The sequence below is a fragment of the Xenopus tropicalis genome, chromosome 7, assembly GCF_000004195.4.
Source record: "Xenopus tropicalis strain Nigerian chromosome 7, UCB_Xtro_10.0, whole genome shotgun sequence".
Taxonomy (NCBI): Eukaryota; Metazoa; Chordata; class Amphibia; order Anura; family Pipidae; genus Xenopus; species Xenopus tropicalis.
This window is the reverse complement of record NC_030683.2, coordinates 36,372,586-36,394,781: the sequence shown is the minus strand read 5'-3', so window position 1 is coordinate 36,394,781 and position 22,196 is coordinate 36,372,586. Positions and strand designations below refer to the sequence as shown.

At 40.4% G+C, this 22,196-nt stretch overlaps 1 protein-coding gene across 2 annotated transcripts in view; it reads left to right on the top strand.

Moving 5' to 3' along the window:
• The first annotated feature begins 6,344 nt into the window (after positions 1-6,344).
• The window catches only part of pank1 (pantothenate kinase 1), a 29,971-nt gene continuing 14,119 nt past the window's right edge, over positions 6,345-22,196 (top strand). Inside the window, exons 1-2 of one of the 2 annotated variants that reach the window (XM_004915882.3) lie at positions 6,345-6,784; positions 17,941-18,293. In XM_004915882.3, the coding sequence (XP_004915939.1) occupies positions 6,553-6,784; positions 17,941-18,293 (585 nt within the window). In that variant the 5' untranslated portion in view covers positions 6,345-6,552. Of the gene's footprint in view, positions 6,785-8,039; positions 8,464-17,940; positions 18,294-22,196 lie in introns of those variants that run through there. The other variant, XM_002937185.5, reaches the window with a different exon arrangement.

The window sequence follows — 22,196 nt, the reverse complement described above, 5'->3', positions numbered from 1 at the left end:
CAAATTGGCCTGATACGATCTGATATTTCCTAAATATTATTCCTAAATTTATAAAGGCTTTGTAGATGCCAATTAAAACGTTGCTTGTACTGTGATCTCTCTGGGCATTTCTTGCAAGATTGTGTTTTTTCAATTCAGTTTTTATTGATTTTTAGATAGACAAATAAGGGGTACAGAATAAAGGAAAAGGATGGGGATAAAAAGTTCTTATTATATCAAAGCCTGAACCGTAATCCCATATTTAGCTCTTGATTTTGATATTATAGAGAATTCTGAATAATATACATGTAATTATTAATTATCAAAAAGTTTCATGTATTGTAAAATGGTGAAATGAATGCTGGAGATGCTTTCATCAAATATTATCAGTTGGTCTGCTTAATTTTCTCTGTATACTCTAGAGCCTCTAAATTTGAAAGTGTTTAAATGTATTGCCTGACCTTGAGCTTATAGATTCTTCCATTGCCGTAAGATCTTCTAACATATTTTGCATTCAGATATTGCAGCAGGTTCTACAGATTTCCGTTTGCTGGCAAGTAAAGCTTTTGCTGAGGTAAGTATTTTTTTTATCATTGATAGCATATTGTATTTATTATTTCTTGTATTTAATCCCAGTATTTTTTTATTATATCACATGTATACCAAGTTTGATTGTCTCACCTGTCTTTTAGGCAGATCTAGATCCTTATTTATCTGTTTGTGTTTCTCTGCAGTGGGTTCAGAATCTGCTAAGGTTTTATTCTGGAGTTTGTAACTGTTTCTTAAAGGAGAAGGAAAGGCATTTTAGCATTTGATTGCCAATAGATTAGTCAGAATAGTGCAAGCTAGAACACTGTGTTCATTCTGCAGAAAGCTTTACCATACCTGAGTAAACAGACCTAGGAGCTCACTCTGTTTAAGATAGCAACTACCATTTTAGCTTTGTCTCAGTAGCTTTCGTGCTGCAGCTCTAGCTGCTGGTAGTAGAGTAGAGATCAGGGGAAGGAGGAGAAGGGAGGGGGTGAGAGAAGCAAACTGAGAAGACTCATGCCGTGCCCTGAAGGATTCTTCTGAGAGAAGGAAGTGTGACACAGAAGAACATGTATACACAAAAGAAGAAAATAAATATTGTGTTTCTTTTGATAGAGAACTCGGTTTATGGCTGTATTTACATAGACCTTTCTTATACAGATTACCCAGTTTTTACCTTTTCTTCTTCTTTAAACTATGTGTTGTCTGAACATAAACCGGCAACCCTGGTTTTCATCAACTCCCTCTTGGGGCCCCGGACTTTCTGCTGTGGGGAAGACAGGGATTGTAAACACTGCCATGGTTGATGCAAAAACTCAGTACAAAAGGGATCAGGAAGAAGCAACGTCATAGACAGGCAATGGTCAAAGGCAGGCAGAGGAGATTCAGCATCAAAAACCAGACAGAGTAAAAAAAACAGGCAAACAAAAACAGGCTTTAGCTAGAAACTTAGAACCAGCTTGGGCAAAAATACACAAAGTAGCGCTTTTAACTTTGAATTTGGAGCCAAAGTGATGCCAGCACGTCTGTTTCTCCCGGCACTGGTAACACTGATGCTTCTTAAAGACTACATTGATGAAAAAAAGGCTTCATTAGTCCTACTTCTGGTGTATAAGAAAGACTATTTCCTACAGACTTGTATGAACTACAGACAACTTAATAAAATAACTATTTAAAAACTGTTATCAGCTCCCCCTGATTCCAGAACTGTTCTAGAATTTGTGAGGGCTAAAGTGTTTTTTAAACTTGACCTAAATACTTCTAAGTTTGTCAGGATCAGCAAGGGAGATGAGAGGAAAACGTTTTTTTGCCATTAAAGCAGCTTTTTAGGGTCACTTGTTGAAAGGGTTATCTCACCCTGTTCTTGTTTTCTCTGACTATAAGAACCTGGAATATCTTTGTATTGACAAGCCTCTCACACCCTGACTGGTCAGATGGACCTTATCCTTTTCCTGTTTTAATGTTCATATTACCTATAGACCACGATCTCTGAATTGTTGGCCAGATTAAATATATTGCATTATATGGACAAACAGTCACTGTTTTGTTTTAAAGGAGATGTCAGGGCTAAGTTTTAAATAAAGTCTAACACCAAGGGCGCCTTACCCCCACCCTAACCGCATACATACCGCTCCCCCCACTTCCTCCTGCAACCCGCACCGTCGCATTATTCCTTTCTCCGTTCAGTGTTTCACCCGGCGGCCATTTTGACGGGGAACGTCATCGAGAGCGCACGTGTATGTTACAAATGCGCATGTGCGCATTGCCCCCCCTTCCTGACCTCCTTAAGGATTTTTTTTTAAGCTTTTTTTTTTTTTAAACAAGCTTTGTTAACACTCCAAATAGACATCGATTGCCCTGCACTATTTCCTTCTAGTAAGTCACTATATCGGTTCGGAACTGCGCATGTGCACCATGCCAGGCAGACAAGGAGATTCTGAAGGGAGGGGGCAGAGGGAGTTACCCAGCTATGCAGTGAGAGAAGCTCCAAGAAATCGCTGCAGCTTCAGTGTTTGCTTCTGAGGGACAGGAGTGGCAGGTATTTAAACAGTGCTGTGAGGCTTGTCTCTGCTAAAATTTTTGGTTGGGGGGTTGACATGTCCTTTAAGGGAAGGGCACTTCTTGGTAGCTTAATGCACAGAATGTCTTATATATATTGATTATGGGTGAGTGTAAGGTTATTTTTTTTGTCTCTTAAATTAAAAGGCTTATTCTTTTTCTCATATGTAAGCTGACAAATGTTTGGGGAAGACAATATTCTTCACCATCAGAAATTTCTACTACAAACTGAATAAAATGCTAAAAAGCTTTGTCTTTTTGTCATTTTTTGTTGATCTTTAATTCAAGGACAGTCTCTTCAACTCGTCCGTGATGAGTCTCTGGCTGGTCATATGGGGAGTTGGTAGACTGTAGTTCATGCATTTTGTCCTAATGTCACCAAGGATTACAATCATTTTGTTTTTCCAAGAAGCTTGTAATTGGTTTAAGAATGCTCACTTTAAACCAGGGGTGGCCAATATGTCAATTGCAGTCCACCATTCGATCCGCTGAGGATTCCTGGTGGACCACGATCAAGCCGGGGATGCGGAAGTGCTCCGTGAATGCGTACGTACGCACGCCCCACTTCTGCATTCTGCGGCGGCCCGGCGCCGATCGCGACCGGACCAGGTCTGGCCACCCCTACTCTAAACCCTTAGGACTTTTGCTCTGAATTTTCTACTCCAGCACTTTTTAAGTGCAGTCCCAATGCTATGCCCCCAACCAACTCCTAGCTTACCGCTGTGGTGTTGGAGCAGGTCAAGGGGTACAACAGTGCTTGTGCTGAAAGCGCTATTGCCTCAAGGCAGGAGCAGCCCTGCCAAGTTCATGCCAATGACGTTTTTACTCTATATCTGAGCTCAGGCCCTGAGTTCCCAAAGGGAGACATATGAAAGGCTATCTCTGATCTAACTAATCACAGAAGCCTGATACAGTACAGGTGATATAGCAGCTCAACTTATACTGGTAAAAGGTGCATCAGAACAGGCTGGACCCCTGCAACTGCCTTAAGAAACTTGTGTTAGTACTACCCCCAAGCAGGAGTTCCTAAATAACATAAGGTGAACAACTAATAAATGGTCTGTGCCTACTGAATTACACTTGGTGTCCAGGTGTGCCATGCTGAACCCATATGGATAAGTAAAAAATATGCAAAGAATTAATATACTTTGACTTGGCCTGCAGGAGCAGTGCTTTCTGTTTACAGAGTGTGTCATGTGGTGCCTGTGCCTTGACAGGGGTGCCCAATGGCTCCCCACAATCAGGGCAGTGGAAATCAGGGGAGATTTGGTTTGCCAAGTTCAGAGAAGGGATAAACCTAGGGGAGTGCAGGCAGAAGATGTACATTCCCAGTACCCCCCTATCATTGTGCCCCCAGCATGTGCCACTCCTGCCTATCCCTAGTTCCAGCCCTGCCTGTGCCTCTGTGACCTGCACATGAGCACAACAAATGTATTTTATTTGTGTTATTGTCATCGAAAAGATGTTACATAGCACTTTGCCACTAGAAACCATGCAGACAACAAAACACTTCTTTACCTACTATGTTTAAGAGATGATCACATACGTGCACGTGCAACACTTTGATTTCTGAATTTTCAGTTAATTTAATTAGGGCGAAGACACATGGAGAGGCCGTAGTCGCGGTGAATTAGCCACCATGGGCAAATATCAAGTTGCTGCAACTAATCACACACTAATATGTGGTGACTAATTGCCCTGTGTGTTTTCACTCATAATTACTAAAGCATAGCCACCATACAAAGCAGGATTTAGCAAACTGGGTGCAAATGGTAATTTGTGGCCCTTTATTATTGGGGCCAGTGCTGTAAATTAGCTGTTGTACAGTCCAATTTGTCCTACTGATAATACAGTTCCCTGGTAACTTTTATGACCTTCTTTGACTGCTTCAAGGTCTTCTATCACTGGAGCCCTGTGTCATGCTGTCTGCTGAAACTGAAGAAGATAATTAGAATAAGTATACAAAGTTTCAGGGCCCCAGCAACGACCAAGCTCCCTACAGTTGTCCCACTCTAACCCCCCTAATGGCTGCCCTTGCTGCTTCCATTTCCATGATAAGCCCATTTATCCCACCTATAGCTTGGCCTGTCATGCAATGGGAGGTGCATGACGTCACTGGAAACTGTGGTAACTGCACTGACTGCGGTCTGAACACAATTGTAACCATGATCTCACAAAGAACTGCGTTTGTGTTGTGGTGGTACCTAGTTCAAGAACAGTGTTAGCGCTGTTGGAAAGCACAAAAACACCAAGGGTAATGGTGGCCATACACAGGCTAATAAACAATGCCAAAGGGTCATGTTGGCAGCTTATTGGCCCCTGTATGGAGCCCTCCTACAATTGGGCAGATGTCCATGGAGAATCCCATCTGAGTGAGGAGTGTGTCAGCTCGTCAATGTGGTCCTCACCCTGACGGCCTGCATCCTGTCAGTGTGATCCGATGGGCAAACGCAATCGGAATAATCCATTATTGCCCACTCATTTGGCAACCTAACCAAACAAACGTATCTTTCAGTGCATGGCCAGGGGGTGGTTTCCAAGGCTGCTGTCAGGCAGGGACACTGATACCAAACAATTATAGAAGATCAGAGCAAGCCCAATGCACCCAACCATTTCTACACGCAGAATGGGTTCCATGCGCCACCAACCCTCATCCTGCTGAGCAACAGAGAATCGAGCTAAAGTCTCCCTGACCATGCACTGCTGCAACAATGTCGCGGCCAGCCAGGTTTGCTCCACCAGGGATCCCCAACCAAGAAAAACATGGTCTGGAGTGGGGTGCATGCCCAGTTCATTGGAGGGTTAATAGGATCGCCCGTGTTTATTACTAAGGCTTTTTTTTGTGTGTGTGTTCTTTTAATGGGTTATTCAGTGCTTTCATCCATGCACATTTCTAATTCTAGCACCGGTGAGGGCTGTATATATTAAACTACTAAACAGAATATGCTATTACTCAGGCCTCAGGAGCAGAGTGCTTTTTGTTTACAGTGTCTGCTGTGTGGTGCCTGTGCCCAGGTGGGGGCGCCCAAGTTTAACCCCTGCCTTGATGCCCTTCCCCCACGATTGGGGCAGGGGCATTGACAGGGAAGGAAGATTTGCTGTGCTCAGGGCAAAAGGGCTGAACCCAGGGGAAAGCAGGCAGAAGAGGAATATTCCCAGCACTCCCCTATCATTGTGCCCTCAGCACATGCCTCCTCTGCCTACTCTTAGTTCCGGCCCTGCCTGTGCCTCTATGATCTGCACTTGAGCACAACAAATGTATTTTATTTATATTATTGCCATTGAAAAGATGTTTTACAGCACTTTTCCACCTGCAAACTAGAAACCATGCAGACAACAAAATATTCCTTTACCTACTACCTTTAGAGATGATTGAATATGTCATCAATTTGAATGGCCGATTCATTGAATTCTAATTACTAAAGCACAAATAACATACAAAGCAGGATGTAGCAAATTGAGTGCAAATGATAACGTGGTCCCGTGTTACTGAGGCCAGTGCTGTATATTAGCTGCTGCACAGTCCAATTTCCGCAGTTAGGTATTACAGACTGCTTCCAGGTCTTCTATCACTGGGGCCCTGTGTCATGCTAATACTAAACAAGATAAAATACTGCGTTTCAGCAATACTGAGGCCTCGGCAATGACCGAGCCCCCTACAGTTGTCCCACTCTAACCCCCCTAATGGCTGCCCTTGCTGCTTCCAGTTCCATGATAAGCCTATTTATCCCACCTACAGCTTGTCCCTGTCTCCAGGAACACGCCTTTCTCCTGTCATGCGGTGGGAGGTGCATGACGTCACTGGTAACTGCACTGGCTGCAGTCCGAACACGAGTGTGACCATGATGTCACGAAGAACTGCATTTGTGTCACGGTGGCACCTACTTCAAGAACAGCGTTAGTGTCGGTGGAAAAGACAAAAGGACCGAGCATAACGGGGGGTTCCAAGGCTGCTGTCAGGCAGGGACACGATACCAAACAATAATGGGAGATCAGTGCAAGCAGTCCAAGGCACCCGACAATTCCTGCATGCAGAATGGGTTCCACTTGCCGCCAGCCCTCCTCCTGCTGGGCAATGGAGAATCGAGCCGGAGCCTCCCTGACCATACACCGATGCAACACCACCGAGGGCAGCCAGACCCGCTCCACCAGGGATCCCCGGCCAAGAAGAGCAGGGTGAGGAGAAGGATGGATTCAGGCAGAAGGAACAGACCCCGTAAGTGGCCAGTTTGGTGGTCCCACAATGGTGCATGCCCGTCCCCAATTCTTTTCCCTCGGAGCTAGGAAATCAGCCTATGACCTTAGAGTTGTTAATGAGAAATGGCATAGGGGTATCTGGGAGTTGTAGTTAAGTAACAGCTGAAGGGAGGAATGTGACAGCATAGATTCATGTGACCCAAAGCTGTTATAGAACTACAGCTTCCCCTGTTCACATTCTTATTCATAAGGGGGCTAATAGGATCATCCATGTTTATTATGGGGGGGTCATCAATAGCCCTATATCATTTAAATGCAAAATGTAATAGGATAATGTGAGCATGGAAAGCTCCTGGCCAGGGACACACAGAGCAACCTTTCATTCATAAATGAAGATTGACACCTAAGCTAAGATGTTCTGCAGCAGTGACCATGTATGCCCACTGCTAAATGAATGGCCTGAATACTGCTTTGGGACTGTGACGGACAGAACGCCATTTTCATTGAGCCAGGTGGGTGCCCAGCTCTGGGGGTTATCTATCTTTGGCCTGCACAGTGTGCCATCTCACTCTATGGGCGTTTGGATGACAAGGTATCACCCCTCCCCTCCATCTCCTTCAGTTTTCACTGATTGTGCATCCTCCTCTATGCCCTCCCTGTCTGCTGGGCACTGCAGAGTGGCAATCTAGCTTCTCTCACAGAGCTGTAACACCTTCAGTACCGGCAGCCCATGAATGGAGAAATTACCACCCCCCCCCCCCCCACCTCTCAAATCCCAATATGCAAACATAACGAATGTGTGAATGGCAAACCAGAAAGACAGGATTTACTGGTACAGTATCAGTAATCTAATACAGTGTGTTGCATTCAGGGGCTGGTTTCTGCTACCCCTCAAAGGTAACAGGAGACCACACTTAGCCAATAGTTAAAGAGGAATTACGTGAGTAAACAACTGAACTTGATATATATGTCTTGTGGCAACCTGTTCTCCCTATTTAAACCTACTGATCCAGGATGAAGTGCCCCCTGGCCCTGTAATCCTTATTCATCTACTTCACCCCCACCCACAGAGCTCATTATGCCTTTGTATTGTACTAACATTGATAGTAGCTGCCAGTAAAAACAGACATTGACAATTGGAAAGCCCTATTTGCTACCAGGAAAGTCATGTTATGGGAATGTGATGCTATAATGCAGCATTTTCTTTTCCCTCTGACTGTAGCTACTCTCTGCCCCCCCCCCCCCCCCTTGCTTTTCCCTGACACCATTAAGCAAAGCGGGGATGGATTGGTGCTCGCTCAGTCAGTAGGTGTGTAGTCTGACTGCTTGAAATCAATGCCGAGTTAAATGCCATCTGAGCGGAGCCAATGGGGAGAGAGGAAGTCCGACACACCCACTGACACCATAGGAGGCTGGGCTGGTTAGCAGCCAGTAGGTAGCCAGAGAGCATGGCTATTGTGGTTGCATGGTAAATACCGTGTGCAGAAAGCTCAGTTCATGAGACGTTTCGCAATTTATATGCAGGGGAAAAAAGTCACCTTGTTCTCAGCGATTTCACACAGGGCATTCTTGAAATGTAAGGGTGTAGGGGACATCTCTGGATCTGCCTTGGTGCTCAGTAGAAGACTAAGTCCAGCACACTCAGTATTTAACCCCCAGAGCACTTTACAATGAAGCTTATTGATGGCAAGAAGCATTGTGAGTACAATATCCAATATTTCTCCCTTTTTTTTTTTACAGCTGTCTATGCATGTACTTAGTTGGAAGCCTGCACAGAGTGTGCATTCATATATCCACTGTACAATATAGAACGGTGAGAGTTCACAGTGGGGAAGTAGCTGTCCAGCTGATGTTTCACTGCAACTCCCAGCATCCCTTGACAGCCATGTATTTACTATAAAGTGTACTCCTGTTCTTAGAGACATTGATTGCAAATGACAGAAAAACTTTAAAAAGGTAGCTAGGGGTCTTGAAGTGGTGATCCCTAGTAGAAACTGGATCACAATACTGATTTAGCTGCAACAGTGTACCCCAGGTACAATCTGATTGTGATCAGTGTGTGATTAGATATACACTGTCACATAGCCTTTAGCATGTTTCTTTTTCTGCTAATGTAAACATGATGGAGGTTTTGCTTATAAAACTTCATAGGAGATCTCCATCTAAAAACTGATTTTGCATAATGAAAGGAAATGTATGCGTTGCACAGCCATATTTTTCCCGTGTCCCAGACAACCCCTGCCTGCGCATGCACAGTACAGAAATCGACGCAGAATATCTGTGCTCATTCAAGGTGGCACAGGAGTTGCTGGGAAACCAGACCTACAGGGCCTTGCAGCAATGAGAGGGAAAGCACACAGAAGAAATCAACTAGAATCACTGGTGCGGGGACCCTAACAACTTTGTACCCCTAAGCAATTGTACCTTTCAGTGTCCTTAAGCATTCAGCTTCCGGGGCATTCTGGCATTTGAAGTCTTCCAACATCCGTACGGACAAAGGTCTCTGCATTTACACAGTTTATTGTCATTATCATGAGAATGCTCTGGATGTACTAAGCCAGGAGAATACTTTGGATCAACACTGCTCTTTTCAATGGCTGAACCTGGTGGATTTGTGTCTGTTACTTGCATCACTGTAAGGAATCTGATCTTGTAAAGGAACAAGCCCTCTGTCTAGTTACGCACATGGTATATTGTTTCCCAAAAGTGGCATACAGAATGAACTTTAGTATTGTGTATCAGGCAATAAAGATTGAAGCTGAGTGGATACAGGATAGGGTCATGGGATGCACTTGTTAAACAACTGTTTATTTTCAGTAAAAACCTGTTTTTCTGGTTTGGAGGGTTATCTTTTATGTGTTACCTGGCAAGGGTCTATGTTGAACATAGTCTCAATGACACATTCCAGTTTTACAAGCACTAGGTTATATCCTCTGACAGCATTTTTAGTTTTTTCACAGGATTAAGATCATTTGATCACCCCTGTAAGTGGAGATGCTTAAAGGACCATTAACAAGAGTAAAAATGTTTGGCTATAAATGTATATGTTATTTATTTTTGGCAAAGATGTGTAAATATGCATTAACATAACGCTCCCGTTATATTGGAACCCCAATTATTTTGTGGAATTTTTCTGGCTGTTGTGTATCGCAATGATAAACTTCCTTAGAGCCCTCCTAATGCCCAACCTGATTTTGGTCAGAGTGAAACTTGTGAGAATTGTATCTTTTCAAGAGTGTTTTCTGGCAAGAATTGGCATTTTTACTGTATTCTCCGAGACGTCAGTGGGGGCAATGGCAGGATAACTGGGAAGTTCTTACACTACATTTTAAGGGTGGAAAAAAACCAGTCCAAATCAATATGCGCATGATTCACAGAAGGTCAACAGTACACAAGGCATTTTCTCCTTTTTCAGCCGGCATGTTCCTAATAGTGGATCCATAGGTGTGTGGGATCCTTCTTTCATTTCTAAAGTACTGAATTTTTTTTATTATAACTTTCTTATCTATTATCTGCTAACCCAATGTGTGTCCCACAGGCCCACTGGGGAAAATCAGGCGGTCCTGGGCTGGTCTGCTGAACCCAATATACACTCTGCTGCCTAATTCCTCCCCTGCCTGCACCTCATTCACTTTTATTGCTGCAGGCAGAGAGGCAGGCACCAGCACAGATAATTCATTTTTTTGACCTGTCACATATTGCATATTAAGTGTAGACCAAAAACTAGTTCTACACTCTAAAACCCTAAACTATATCTTCCAATTTCTTGGCTGGGGATCTGTTGTTTCCTATCAGTCTAGGAGAGGCCAAATGTGGGGAAATTAGCACAAGAAATTCACATTTACTATATTCTTATTACTTTTCTGAGTTTACGCATTAGTAGATAGTGTGAATTGAGGTACAGCATCTGCAGGTTATGGGAGGATGCAGCAATACTCTATCCAGATGACTGGGAGCTGTTATTTAATTAAACTGAAGGGTTGTAGGTTGTTGATCCATGATACATCCTATATAGTCCTGTTAGACTAAAGTTTACTTACCCTTATCATTTGTACATTTCTGGTATCACCTAATAGAAACGTGATCCTGGAAAATTATGACTCAGAAATAAGTGGTTAGTAGCTTTGACACACACAGATATTCATGTAGTAACCAGGGAAGCCTGCCCTTAACCTCACCTGTAAGGCACTTTCGCATCAGTTGCACCAAGGATCAAATTTCCTTATTGTTAGTGTATTTAGATAAAAAAATCTCAGCCTGAACTCTAATAACCACCTAAGAACTATGGCATAGCTATTCCCTGGCCTACACTTTGAGAGTGGCTGGGAGCTGTTTCTTTTCCATCACTGCATTATATGTGGTGATACAAGCCCAGGTGGTGTCTGTGTGCTCCCCTGTGTCCTCAAATATGCATTCCACTGTCATAATATGAAGCATTACTACTTACCCCAGGCTGGGTCGCTGGCCCATGGTATTTTTCACCAGGGTGGGCCACTGCTGTCTTCCCCTAGCTTTCAAGGCATCCCCTATAACTTAGTCAGGCTTTAAGACCTGTGTGCATTTGTAGTATAGGACTTTTCCAAAGTGTTCAGTACTGTGCATGCCTCAAATCTGAGGGGGTGCAGGGGATGACTGGGAAGCTGGGGTCAGGATGGCAGCAGCAGAAAAAAATACCCCAGGCCAGTGCATATATATATATATCAGTCCTGATGGTGTCTGCACTCCAAGGCTTTTAGTATTCTGTGGGGTGCACAGCCAAAATCTGAGTATTTAGCATGAAATAATCACATTTTATAAAATGTACGAAAGTTATTATATATTGAAAAATCTGAATTTAAAAAGTACGATCAAATAAAATACAGTACTAATAATAGGAATACCTCAAAATCCTTGTTTTCATACATATTTTTGTGCAATTGCAAGTGAAAAATAACCCTCAAAGTAAATACATATTTAAAAATTGCTAAGGACAGCTGCCATTGACTTTTACATGAAATTGCCAGTTTTTTTGTTACTCAGGGAAACTAAAATAAAATACGAACTTTGATATATCTGCCTCTAAAGAGCTTAAAAAGTATACCTTTTTTGGGGTGTGGGAGCAAAAGTTACAAGTATACTATTTTAAAGCTTGTTTTTTTAAAATGTGATTTTGGACTTTGGAACATCTGCTTTGGTGTGTTTAAGTTGTCTAATGTTTTTTTTAACTGCATGAATGTGTTTTTTTCATTTAAACTATATTTGTGTACTTTCAGCTACTAGTGTGAGTAGGGTTTAGAGGTCACTTACTTGCAGCAAAAGCCTTGATTATGTTTTTCATCTCTCTGTTGCCTCGAGAGAAAAACAAGGTAAATAGGATTGTTGCTTAAGATTGTGCGTTACCTTTGACCCCTAACAAGAGAATCCACACAAGTGGAATTTAAAGGAATAGTGGAACAAGTTCCAGTGTTAAAGGAACAGTAACATCAAAAAAATAAAGTGTTTTAAAGTAATTAAAATATAATGTGCTGTTGCTCTGCAAAAAAATGGTGTTTTTGCTACAGAAAAGCTACTATATAAATAAGCTGCTGTGTAGCCATGGGGGCAGCCATTCAAGCTGGAAAAAAGGAGAAAAGGCACAGGTTACATAGTAGATAAGCCCCATATAATGGGGGTTTATCTGTTATCTGCTAAGTAACCTGTGCCTTTTCTCCTTAGAATGGCTGCCCCCATGGCTACACAGCAGTTTACTTATATAAACTATAGTAGTCTTTCTGAGGCAAACACACCAGTTGTAGAAATGCAGGGCAACAGTACATTATATTGTAATTATTATATTGTAATTTGGGGAAGTAATACAGCTAGAGTAATAGGGTCACTACTGTTTTCCCACCAATATGGATTCATGCAGATTAGTTTCCATTGAATAAAAGGTACTGTTTTCCTTTTTACAGAGAAAAAATAAAATTTTTTAAAAAACATGAATTTTTACTTAAAATGAAATCTATGGGAGATGGCCTTCCTGTAATTCTGAGTTTTCTGGATAACAGGTTTCTGGATAAGCGATCCCATACCTGTCTTCCTAAAAATGGTGTAGTCCAACTCATTTAAAGTGGCCCTTAGTCTGCATCAGGGTGGTGCCAGTTTGTTGATTAACCCTGGGTCCAAATGATCAGATCATCTTGATTTGGCCCAGTTGTGTGGCCTAATTGGGTAAAGATCCACTTGTTTGCAAGAGTGTTCAGCGTTACCATTGTGTTGCTCTACTCTCAACCTTGTATGCTGTGTAACGAGAGCATTTCTGCGAGTTCCCTCACAGCTTACTTTTTGTAGTTTCCCTTATTTTCTTGTTACCAGAAAATTGAAACCTTCATGGGCCCTGCTGAGTTTAGGAAAGTACATTGTGGTTATCTTTAATTTGGAATACTGTATGTCACCAGCAAAATGTCTGGTTTATTTATTCCATAGACTTTGCCCAAGGCTCAACCACTCCACTGTACAAACAAATGTGAGCCCTTTAAAATGACAACAGTAAATATTGATTCTTTTGCCAGCAAAACATTTTTATTAAGTAAATTTACAATGAAAAAGAGTCATGAAATGTGCAAATAAAAATAGGAAAGGAAGAATGGAGGAAAGTTCATAGTTTGAAGGAATGCTAAATGATAAAGAATTTAGTGGTTTTTAATCAGTTGCAATAATCTATTAAGATAAATTGAATATCCATCCCTGGAGGTCACCATAGTGTTTCTGTAAATATGACTTCAGTTTGTTGTCGCTTTTTCTATAACACATAATATACAGATATACAGGTAATGTACCTAATCCAGGATTCACTTCAGGCTTACATTGGGCATACATGGGTAAATTTTGTTGCCACCCTACTAATGATCTTATTGGCTAACTAATCATCTTAACAAACCATTTATTAATCGTTAACGATATGTGAGGAGACTTTTGTGGTATCTTTGTTGAGTTGCCTGCAAGATCATACATATATTAACCGATGGATATCTGTTCCTTTGTCTACTTTTGCATTTAACCCAACCCTTCAAAATAAAGGTATGTACAATGGAAGTTCATATAACGATGATGATCTGTTCATCCCATCGATTGACCGATTTTATGGTTTCGCAACGAAAATGTTTTAACCTGTCCAATTAACTGTTGGGCTGATGTGATCGGAACAAACAATCGTTTGCATTCCATCAGTGTAACAATAAGTAGAAAATTGTTATTGGATCACCCTAAAATAGTTTGTTTCACACAACAAAATCAGCCCCTGTATGGCCTCCTTAAAGGAACAGTAACACCAAGAAATGAAAGTGTATAAACTAAAATATAATGTGCTGCTGCCCTGCACTGGTAAATGTTGTGTGTTTACTTCAGAAAGTCTACTATAATTTATATAAATAAGCTGCTATGTAGCCATGGAGGCAGCCATTCAAAGGAGAAAAGGCACAGGCACATAGCAGATAACAGATAAAACACTATTGTATTCTACAGAACTTATCTGTTATCTGCTATGTAACCTGTGCCTTTTCTCCTTTTTTCCAGCTTGAATGGCTGCCCCTGTGGCTACACAGCAGCATATTATATAAATTATAGTAGTGTTACTGTAGCAAACACACCAGTTTTACCAGTGCAGGGCAACAGTGCATTATATTTTTATTACTTTAAAGCTCTTTTATTTTTTGGTGTTACTGTTCTTTTAAGGCTGAATCAAAACTTGTTTGAATTTTAACAAATCCTTAGTCAAACTAGTTTGGAATCTTTGAAGAACCTTTGAAGTCATGTGTTTCATATTCGAATATACATACTAGGATTCATTAGATAAGTATCTGAATCTTTTCTGGAAAAATGTAGTATTCACCAAAATCCAAATATTTGGGATTTGGTGTTTTTCACTATTGGAAGTAAAGTGACAGCAACGCACAGCAATACATCTCTACATTATGCCATCTGCCTACATGTTCAAAAGATTTATTCTGGAGGGTAATACACTGGGCAGGGATTCTAACTGCAGACTCATGGCCGCTCTTGTTCTGCCAATGATTAATCTGCTTTAAAGCTTGGGGGCCATAGATAAAGAACAGGTTGAAGTAAGTAAGTTTGGAATCCCTTTGTTTAAACTAGCAATGGAATAATTGAGATAAAAAAAGTTTCTTATTAATTGGTGTATTGTTCTGTCATATTTTTGTATTGTTGCTTGACTAAAAATCTCATAATACTTAACATATTACACAGAGTTAATGCATAATAGGAGCCCTTTGCTTTTTAACAAATCATTTTTGTATTTGGACAAATACTGAATTTTTCAAAAACGATTTGGCCCAATACCTAATGAAATACTTATTTGTATTTTCAAATGTTGAACTAATACCCCCAGCATCCAACTCGAGTAATCATTAGCAGTTGTAGTACAAGCGTAGCCATTAGTGTATTGCCATAGATTCCTGCTTCATTTATTACCCAGCAGAATAAATCTACTGAACATCAAGGGAGATGACATAATGTAGAAATCTGATCTTCCCTTTCGCAGACAACTATCTAGAGCAAAGGTCTTGCTAAAAGTAAAGTCAAGCGAAGGAAACATTGAGGGGTATTTTCATGAAAGCAGATCACATTGTAGGATATTTTCAATGTGGTTGTCTTTATTTTTTGCATATTTAAACTAGGGATGCACCAAAAGGTCATTTTTTGGATTTAACCAAATACCAAATTGAACTCAAAACTAATATCCATGTTCAAATGTGGCTTTAAAGGGATTTTAATTAGATTTGACTTAAGCAATAAGAAAGCTGGTTACCTAGGGTTTTCGGATAAGGGATCTTTCCGTAATATGAATCACCATACTTAAAGGGGCACATTTACTAATCCATGAACGTCCGAAAAGCGTCCGAATGCGTTTTTTCCGTAATGATCGGTATTTTTGCGATTTTTTTTTTCGTCTGTGTCACAACTTTTTCGCGAATTGTCGCGACTTTTTCGTCGCCGTCGTGAAAAAATCAGATTGGTTTTTCCACCGTTTACAATTGCGCAATACGAAAAAAATCGCGTCGGCGATGAAATAGTCGCGTAAAATACGATAAAGTCATGACGGCGATGAAACAGTCGCGTAAAATACGATAAAGTCATGACGGCGATGAAAAAACCGCGACGGCGACGAAAAAGTCGCGAAATTTTCGTTTCCAATCCGATTTTTTCCATTCGGGATTCGGATTCATGGATTAGTAAATGTGCCCCAAAGTCTACTACAAAATCATTTAAACTTTAAAAGTACAAAGTACTGTTTTATTATTATTATTATTATTATTAGGATAAAAAGGAAATTTACAATGATAACACTTTATATCATTTCTTTCTTGACTGCAGTAGAACATAAAACCTTCTCCATGGTGGCCAAATTATAAAGCAAGATGAAAAAAAAAAACAGCTAGGAATCACTATACAACCTATAGAGTTTAAAATCAATGAATAAGTATATTCTAACCAGATAAGAAGTAGCTGGCCTTTTTACACTGCTCCATTCTTCATGCGCTTATTATTTAAGATATTTATCACAGGCATTCCTGAAATAAACTGTCTCCCCCTTCTAACGCCTCTCATGGTAAACTATTACAAGCATTCAGCACTCATTCCTGTTAAGTAAGTAATGTTTCTACTCTCTAGTCTTTACTTTCATAGCCTGCATATGTGCAAATTCTTGAAGCAATGCTGAATTGTCTACCCAGCATTCTTTCTGCACCTCCTTAGTTTTTAAAAAGTGCCTCACATTATCAGGTGGACTAAGATCAGAGCTTTTACTTTTTACCATTGTCCTCCTGAAAGTCCCACTTTATATGACCTGAAACAGGTTTTCTTGCACTATATTCCTGTCTTGGTCCATAAAGGCATTGGCTGCCCACCCATCAGATGTGGATTGGCTGACAACCTACAATGCAGTACTATAATCCAATAGCAAATACTTTTTTTCTGTGACACAGTCCATTTTTTTACAGCTCTGTTTGCATCCAGGACAGTAGCTTTTATTAATTTCTATGAGGAGTGATGACTGGTATGTGTTCTCAAGGAACACTACTTTTTGTGAGATAATTCATAATGACTCACAGTGGCACTGCTCAGCAGTATATGTGGAGTAGAAAGCTGGCAGTTGGTGCTTTAGGCATGATTCCACCTAGTGCTTAGCCTTAGAGAGAGAAAGTAGTCCGTAGTAGTAGTAGTAGTGCCATTATTCCAGAGTCACCACTATATTTAGGAGCACAACGTAGCACTTGCCTTTTCTGTGTACATTGCCAAGTTAGCTCTATACTCAGCAGTGGAAATGTCTGACATTTGCATTCTGCTTGGCTCTCCTTGTACTGCTTGTGAGTCACATCTGTGAAGTGGTTATTAAAATCCCATTCTTCAGTTAAAATACAGATAAATTGGTCAGGAAGGGTATTTAAACAGCCATCTCTTCTGGAAAAAGTCAATGTTCAAATGTAGGCAATGAGCGAGTTGATTATAAACATATCAGGGCACTCTATTTGAAAGAGCAACTTGTTATATACATATACCTACCGAAAACCAGTGCTGAAATTAGAGAAGATGGTCAGTTCCATCAAAAGACCTGCTAACATTGAGGTTGTCCAAATTACAAGATTGCAGCAATTAGCCATTGGCCTTCATGAGTTGTGGGAAGTTGTAGGTAAACAACAGTTAGACAACTGCAGAACCTGCCTCGAGCACGAGGTTCATATAAAAGCCTAGTCCTGATAATAATTTGCGTGACTAGCACCACAGCAGGAAGTCCATTTCCATATTTTCACCTAAAGTATTAAGGACCAAGGTAGGTGACAGCTTGTTGCCACTTTACTGCTATTTGAAAAGCTGGAGGCTTCCATGTTGCCTATTTTGTTCCAACCTGCAAAGGCAATGATAACTATAAAAAGATCAAAAAATTCCAACATAACGTGCAAGCACATTGATAATGCAGTATTTGGTCTCAATGGGACCACAAGAGCACACATTAACACATATGCAGGTGGGTAAATGACAGGTGTTCACATAGGGGCATCCTGTGATTTATCTCTGGTGTCACTTCAAGCTAACACTCTATACATTTGATTGATTTAAAATGTTATTTTATACTTATCTACAGCTGTTTAATGTAGATATTTATGTTATCATTAATGGTTTCTGCATTTCCTCTGACAGCGTTCCCATGGTTTGGCATGGATATTGGAGGAACATTGGTGAAGCTAGTCTATTTTGAGCCCAAAGACATTACAGCAGAAGAGGAACAGGAAGAGGTTGAGAACTTAAAAAGCATAAGAAAGTATTTGACATCCAACACAGCCTATGGGAAAACTGGAATCAGAGATGTGCACCTAGAACTGAAAAACTTGACCATGTGCGGCCGCAAAGGCAATTTGCACTTTATCCGCTTTCCAACGTGCGCCATGCACCGATTCATTCAGATGGGAAGTGAGAAGAACTTCTCAAGCTTGCACACCACATTATGTGCTACTGGCGGTGGGGCCTATAAGTTTGAAGAAGACTTTAGAACGGTATGTGGGGTAAAAGGTATTATATGTTTCTGATCTCTTTCAGTAAGTCAATAATTACCTCTTACAATTAATACAGGAATAAAAAATACCATTATTAGTAGAATGGTTCTAATAAGGAGACATATTAGAATTTTAGGTATGATAAAGTTCTAGAGCAAATTGCTACTGCAGGAGAACAAGAATACAGGCATAATCTTAGATTGTTAGCTATTTTGGAGGTAGTTGCATCAGTGTTTGGCTGTTTTGTATGTAAATCTGTATGTTCAGTGCATATGGCCATTTTCTTGTTTTTTCTGTCTTCTGCCTCTTTACTTGGTAAAAATTTGTGTTTTATTACAAATTATTTTATGTAGCACTCAAAATCACTCAAAGATATACTATTATCAACATACAAAGATTTAATTTGTGCCTGAAAGCAATGTGTAAGGGCAATGGCAATTGGTTTGATTGCCGCCAGGCCCATACTGGAAATATACTAGAGAAGTTGCTGTAAGATGCCGTAGACAGTGACTATTTATTGGGCCTCTGTGTACCTGAAATGCTAGGGCCCAATTTGAATCCCAGTCTCGGCCTGTTTGTTGCTACAGTGTTCTAACTTTTTCAGCGTTCTGTCATCAGAACTGTATCGCAATGTACTAGATCAGAACATGTGCACTTTATTGTGCATGTTTAATATTTCATTTGAACACTATTGCCATTTCTTCTATAACCTTTTTATAATTAAAAAGGACCAAACTAAATTATGCAGACGCAAGAGGAGCTTGAATCCATTAACCTGAGAGCCTTTCCTCTATATCCTCACATTTTGCCATATGGTTGGTTTCTGCTTATGATTATAGTAATAAAAAAAGAACTAAAATTTTTTGTCTTTTTTCTTTTCCTTTTTAAAGATAATAGGTATAAGGAAAGCTATTTTTTCATTAGTCAGTCATGCCATTGATGGGGAACTTGTATGACGTGCTGTAGGTTAAAATTGGGGTTTTGTTTTCATTTACTCCTGCTCAAGCGGGGCTTTTGCACAGCAGATCTCACTCCAGCTCTCCCCTCCAGCCCAAGTCATCTTTCTCCCACCCAACTGTCCTGTCATCGATATGAGGCACCTTGCCCTCCTGTCACGGGGGGTGGGGGTCAATTGGGCAGGGGAGTCCTTGATCAGGTAACAGACAAAAGCCCAGATTGTTCTTGGAATCATAGAAAAAAATAAGTTGAGCCACTTTAGGCTTATTCTGATTCACAGATCTTATCAGCTAAAGGGCTGTGGTCGCCTTGGGCTGGTACGAGATCTCAAAACATAATGTACAGCATTTCTAGCCTACTTATTTTGCTTAAGTTCTCATTTAAGGAGTAATACCAGTCTGATAACCTCTGCTATTCTATGTTTGAACGTCACAATATGACCTTTGCCATACCAGCAGTCTGTGGTAATCTATATGTTTACTACTTATTTATGTACAAACCTCTATAGCTGTAATGCATGGCCCAGGTTCACTTAAGTTTGGCTAATAAGAAACAAGAAATCATGCTCTGTGTCTAAAGGGGACCTGTCACCCACACATAGAAAGTTGAATAAAAAAAAGTCCATTGCAAATTAAACATTAAACCTACATTCTTTTTTTATTAAAACATACCTGTTATAAATGCATTTAAAGATCTAAGCTGTCGATCATATATTGCTTGCCCCGCCTCTATGCCTCATGATGCCCATGTACAGGATACAAAAATGTAATGATATCTAGAAATGAGGTGCCACATTGTGGAGCATAAACATGATTTTGGGATGATGCAAAGCTTAATAACAAAATGGCAGCTGCCTGCTTGCTGTGACTGTGTACTTGCAAGGAAACAAAATTGATATAATTTATGAAGTGTATGTCAAGTTTATTTTGCTCAACTAACGTGATAAAAAAGGTGACAGGTCCCCTTAAGGGCATTATTTTTGGTAGATTTAATGATATCAGAAGAAAAAGTACTTTTATGTAGAATATAATTGCACCAGAGGTAATGGAAGAAAGCTGAGCGGCATGGTTATTCGTAATGTAAGAGCAAAGTCACATAGAGAATTGACTCTACTTCTCTCTGCCTGCTTTTTCTACGCAGTCGGAGAGAAGCGGATCTGCTCAAGGCACAGCTTCAGCCTGAGTGCAGCTTCATGGAACAGAGATCAGTCAAAAATGCAAAAGCAGAGCTGAGGAAAAGCGCAAATCTGCTTCTCTCAAAACATAGGCCGAGAGAAGCAGAGCCAGCGCTCTCTGTGACCGGTTTAAAGAGTTAAAGTGCCAAAGCATTTAAAATTGCCACTCAAAGACATGTATTGAAGTCAACTGTGAATGATGGTGTTCTAAGCAACTATTGCCTGACAAGTTCTGGTTTAAGCACCGCATTGTTAATCTACTTAAATACCTGCTGCTCACATATCCTGTGCACTGTAGTATTTGGAAAAAAATATAAATCAGCATATAAGTCTGATATAGGAGGTTGCCTCATTTAAATTTATTTCAGTGAATTTTTTCTAAGGTTTTACTTGTAGCATTTTTGCTTGCAACAGAAGGATTGTCCACAAACAATAATAATATATGTTTGGTTTTAAAACAGAGATATTTGTCCTGCTTTAACCATCTGACAGCTGGGCGGCAGGTTTATATATAATGTTAAAACCAATATTGCCTAAAGTAGGTTGTGTCTGTGGTAAATATGGTAGCACTTGGCGCTGGGGACATTTCCTGCACATTCATTAGAATAATCCTGTCAATTTCATTTGAAAGCCACAAAGTGGCTGTGGAGAAGACTGCCTAACCGCAGCCTGTTGCATAGCAACAGAGCATGAATGGAAAGCAAAACTCCTCACTGCGCTCCCCCTATCTCTCCAAATCCCCAGAAACAAAAGATCCGGAACTCACATCATCAGAAGGTTTGAGGGACAACAGAATGAGAATTCCAGCCACTCGCTCACCCAACAAAATGCTGTTATCAGCAATAATCTCCTATTTATTTTATGATTGGGATATATAAAGAGAAAAAATGTCATGTTTATTGGTATATTTTCCCTTAAATTACCAGACGGTTTGGGGATAGGGCATGTTGCCAATGCATCCACAGCACTAAATGTAACCTTGCGTTGTCCCTTAAAACAAATTTGTCTGTCGGCTTAAAATTATATTTTGACTGGACTAATATCTTTATAGGGAATCATACTGTACATTAAAGGGCATCTAAGTTCAGTTCTGTTTGGGCTTTTTACATGGTCAGTTAACCCTAGAGTTGGTCTGACATCTGGAGAGACCAATTAAGCAAGAAGCCTGGTATGAGCAGTCTAACCCCCATATGTAATAAAAGGCACTAATTTTGCCCATGTGCAGTAACCCATAGCTACCAATAAGATATTTACTTTTAACCATGTGACCAATAAACACTACCTGCTGATTGACCACTATGGGTTACTTGCACATGGGCAAAATTAGTGCCTTTTATTACATAACCCCAAATAACTTCTAATATATCAGAAACTGCTAACAATAGCAGCTCAGAAGAAGCACCCAATTCATTTTTTGGGGTTTAGATCCCCTTTAAAGATTAGTGCAAGACTGCAGATTTTGATTAGATGCCTGAACATCATAACGTTAATGCTGAATCATCAGTTGAGGTAAAGAATTCCTTGTTTTTTACCAGCATATCTCACGATTCAGCTCTTAATGTTAGTAGAGTGGATGAACGATCTTTCCTACTCGTATTGTGTATGGCCACCTTTATGGGGGGTCAAAGTTTTTTACTTATACTTCTTGTGACACTTTCTAATGTTTGTCTGCTTTGAGCCAAAGACCAATGTTTGTTCTGTTCTTTTTATTGTTGCTTTGTTATTTTTATTGTATAGAGTTTAAACCGTTATGCAACAGCCACTGCAGTTCA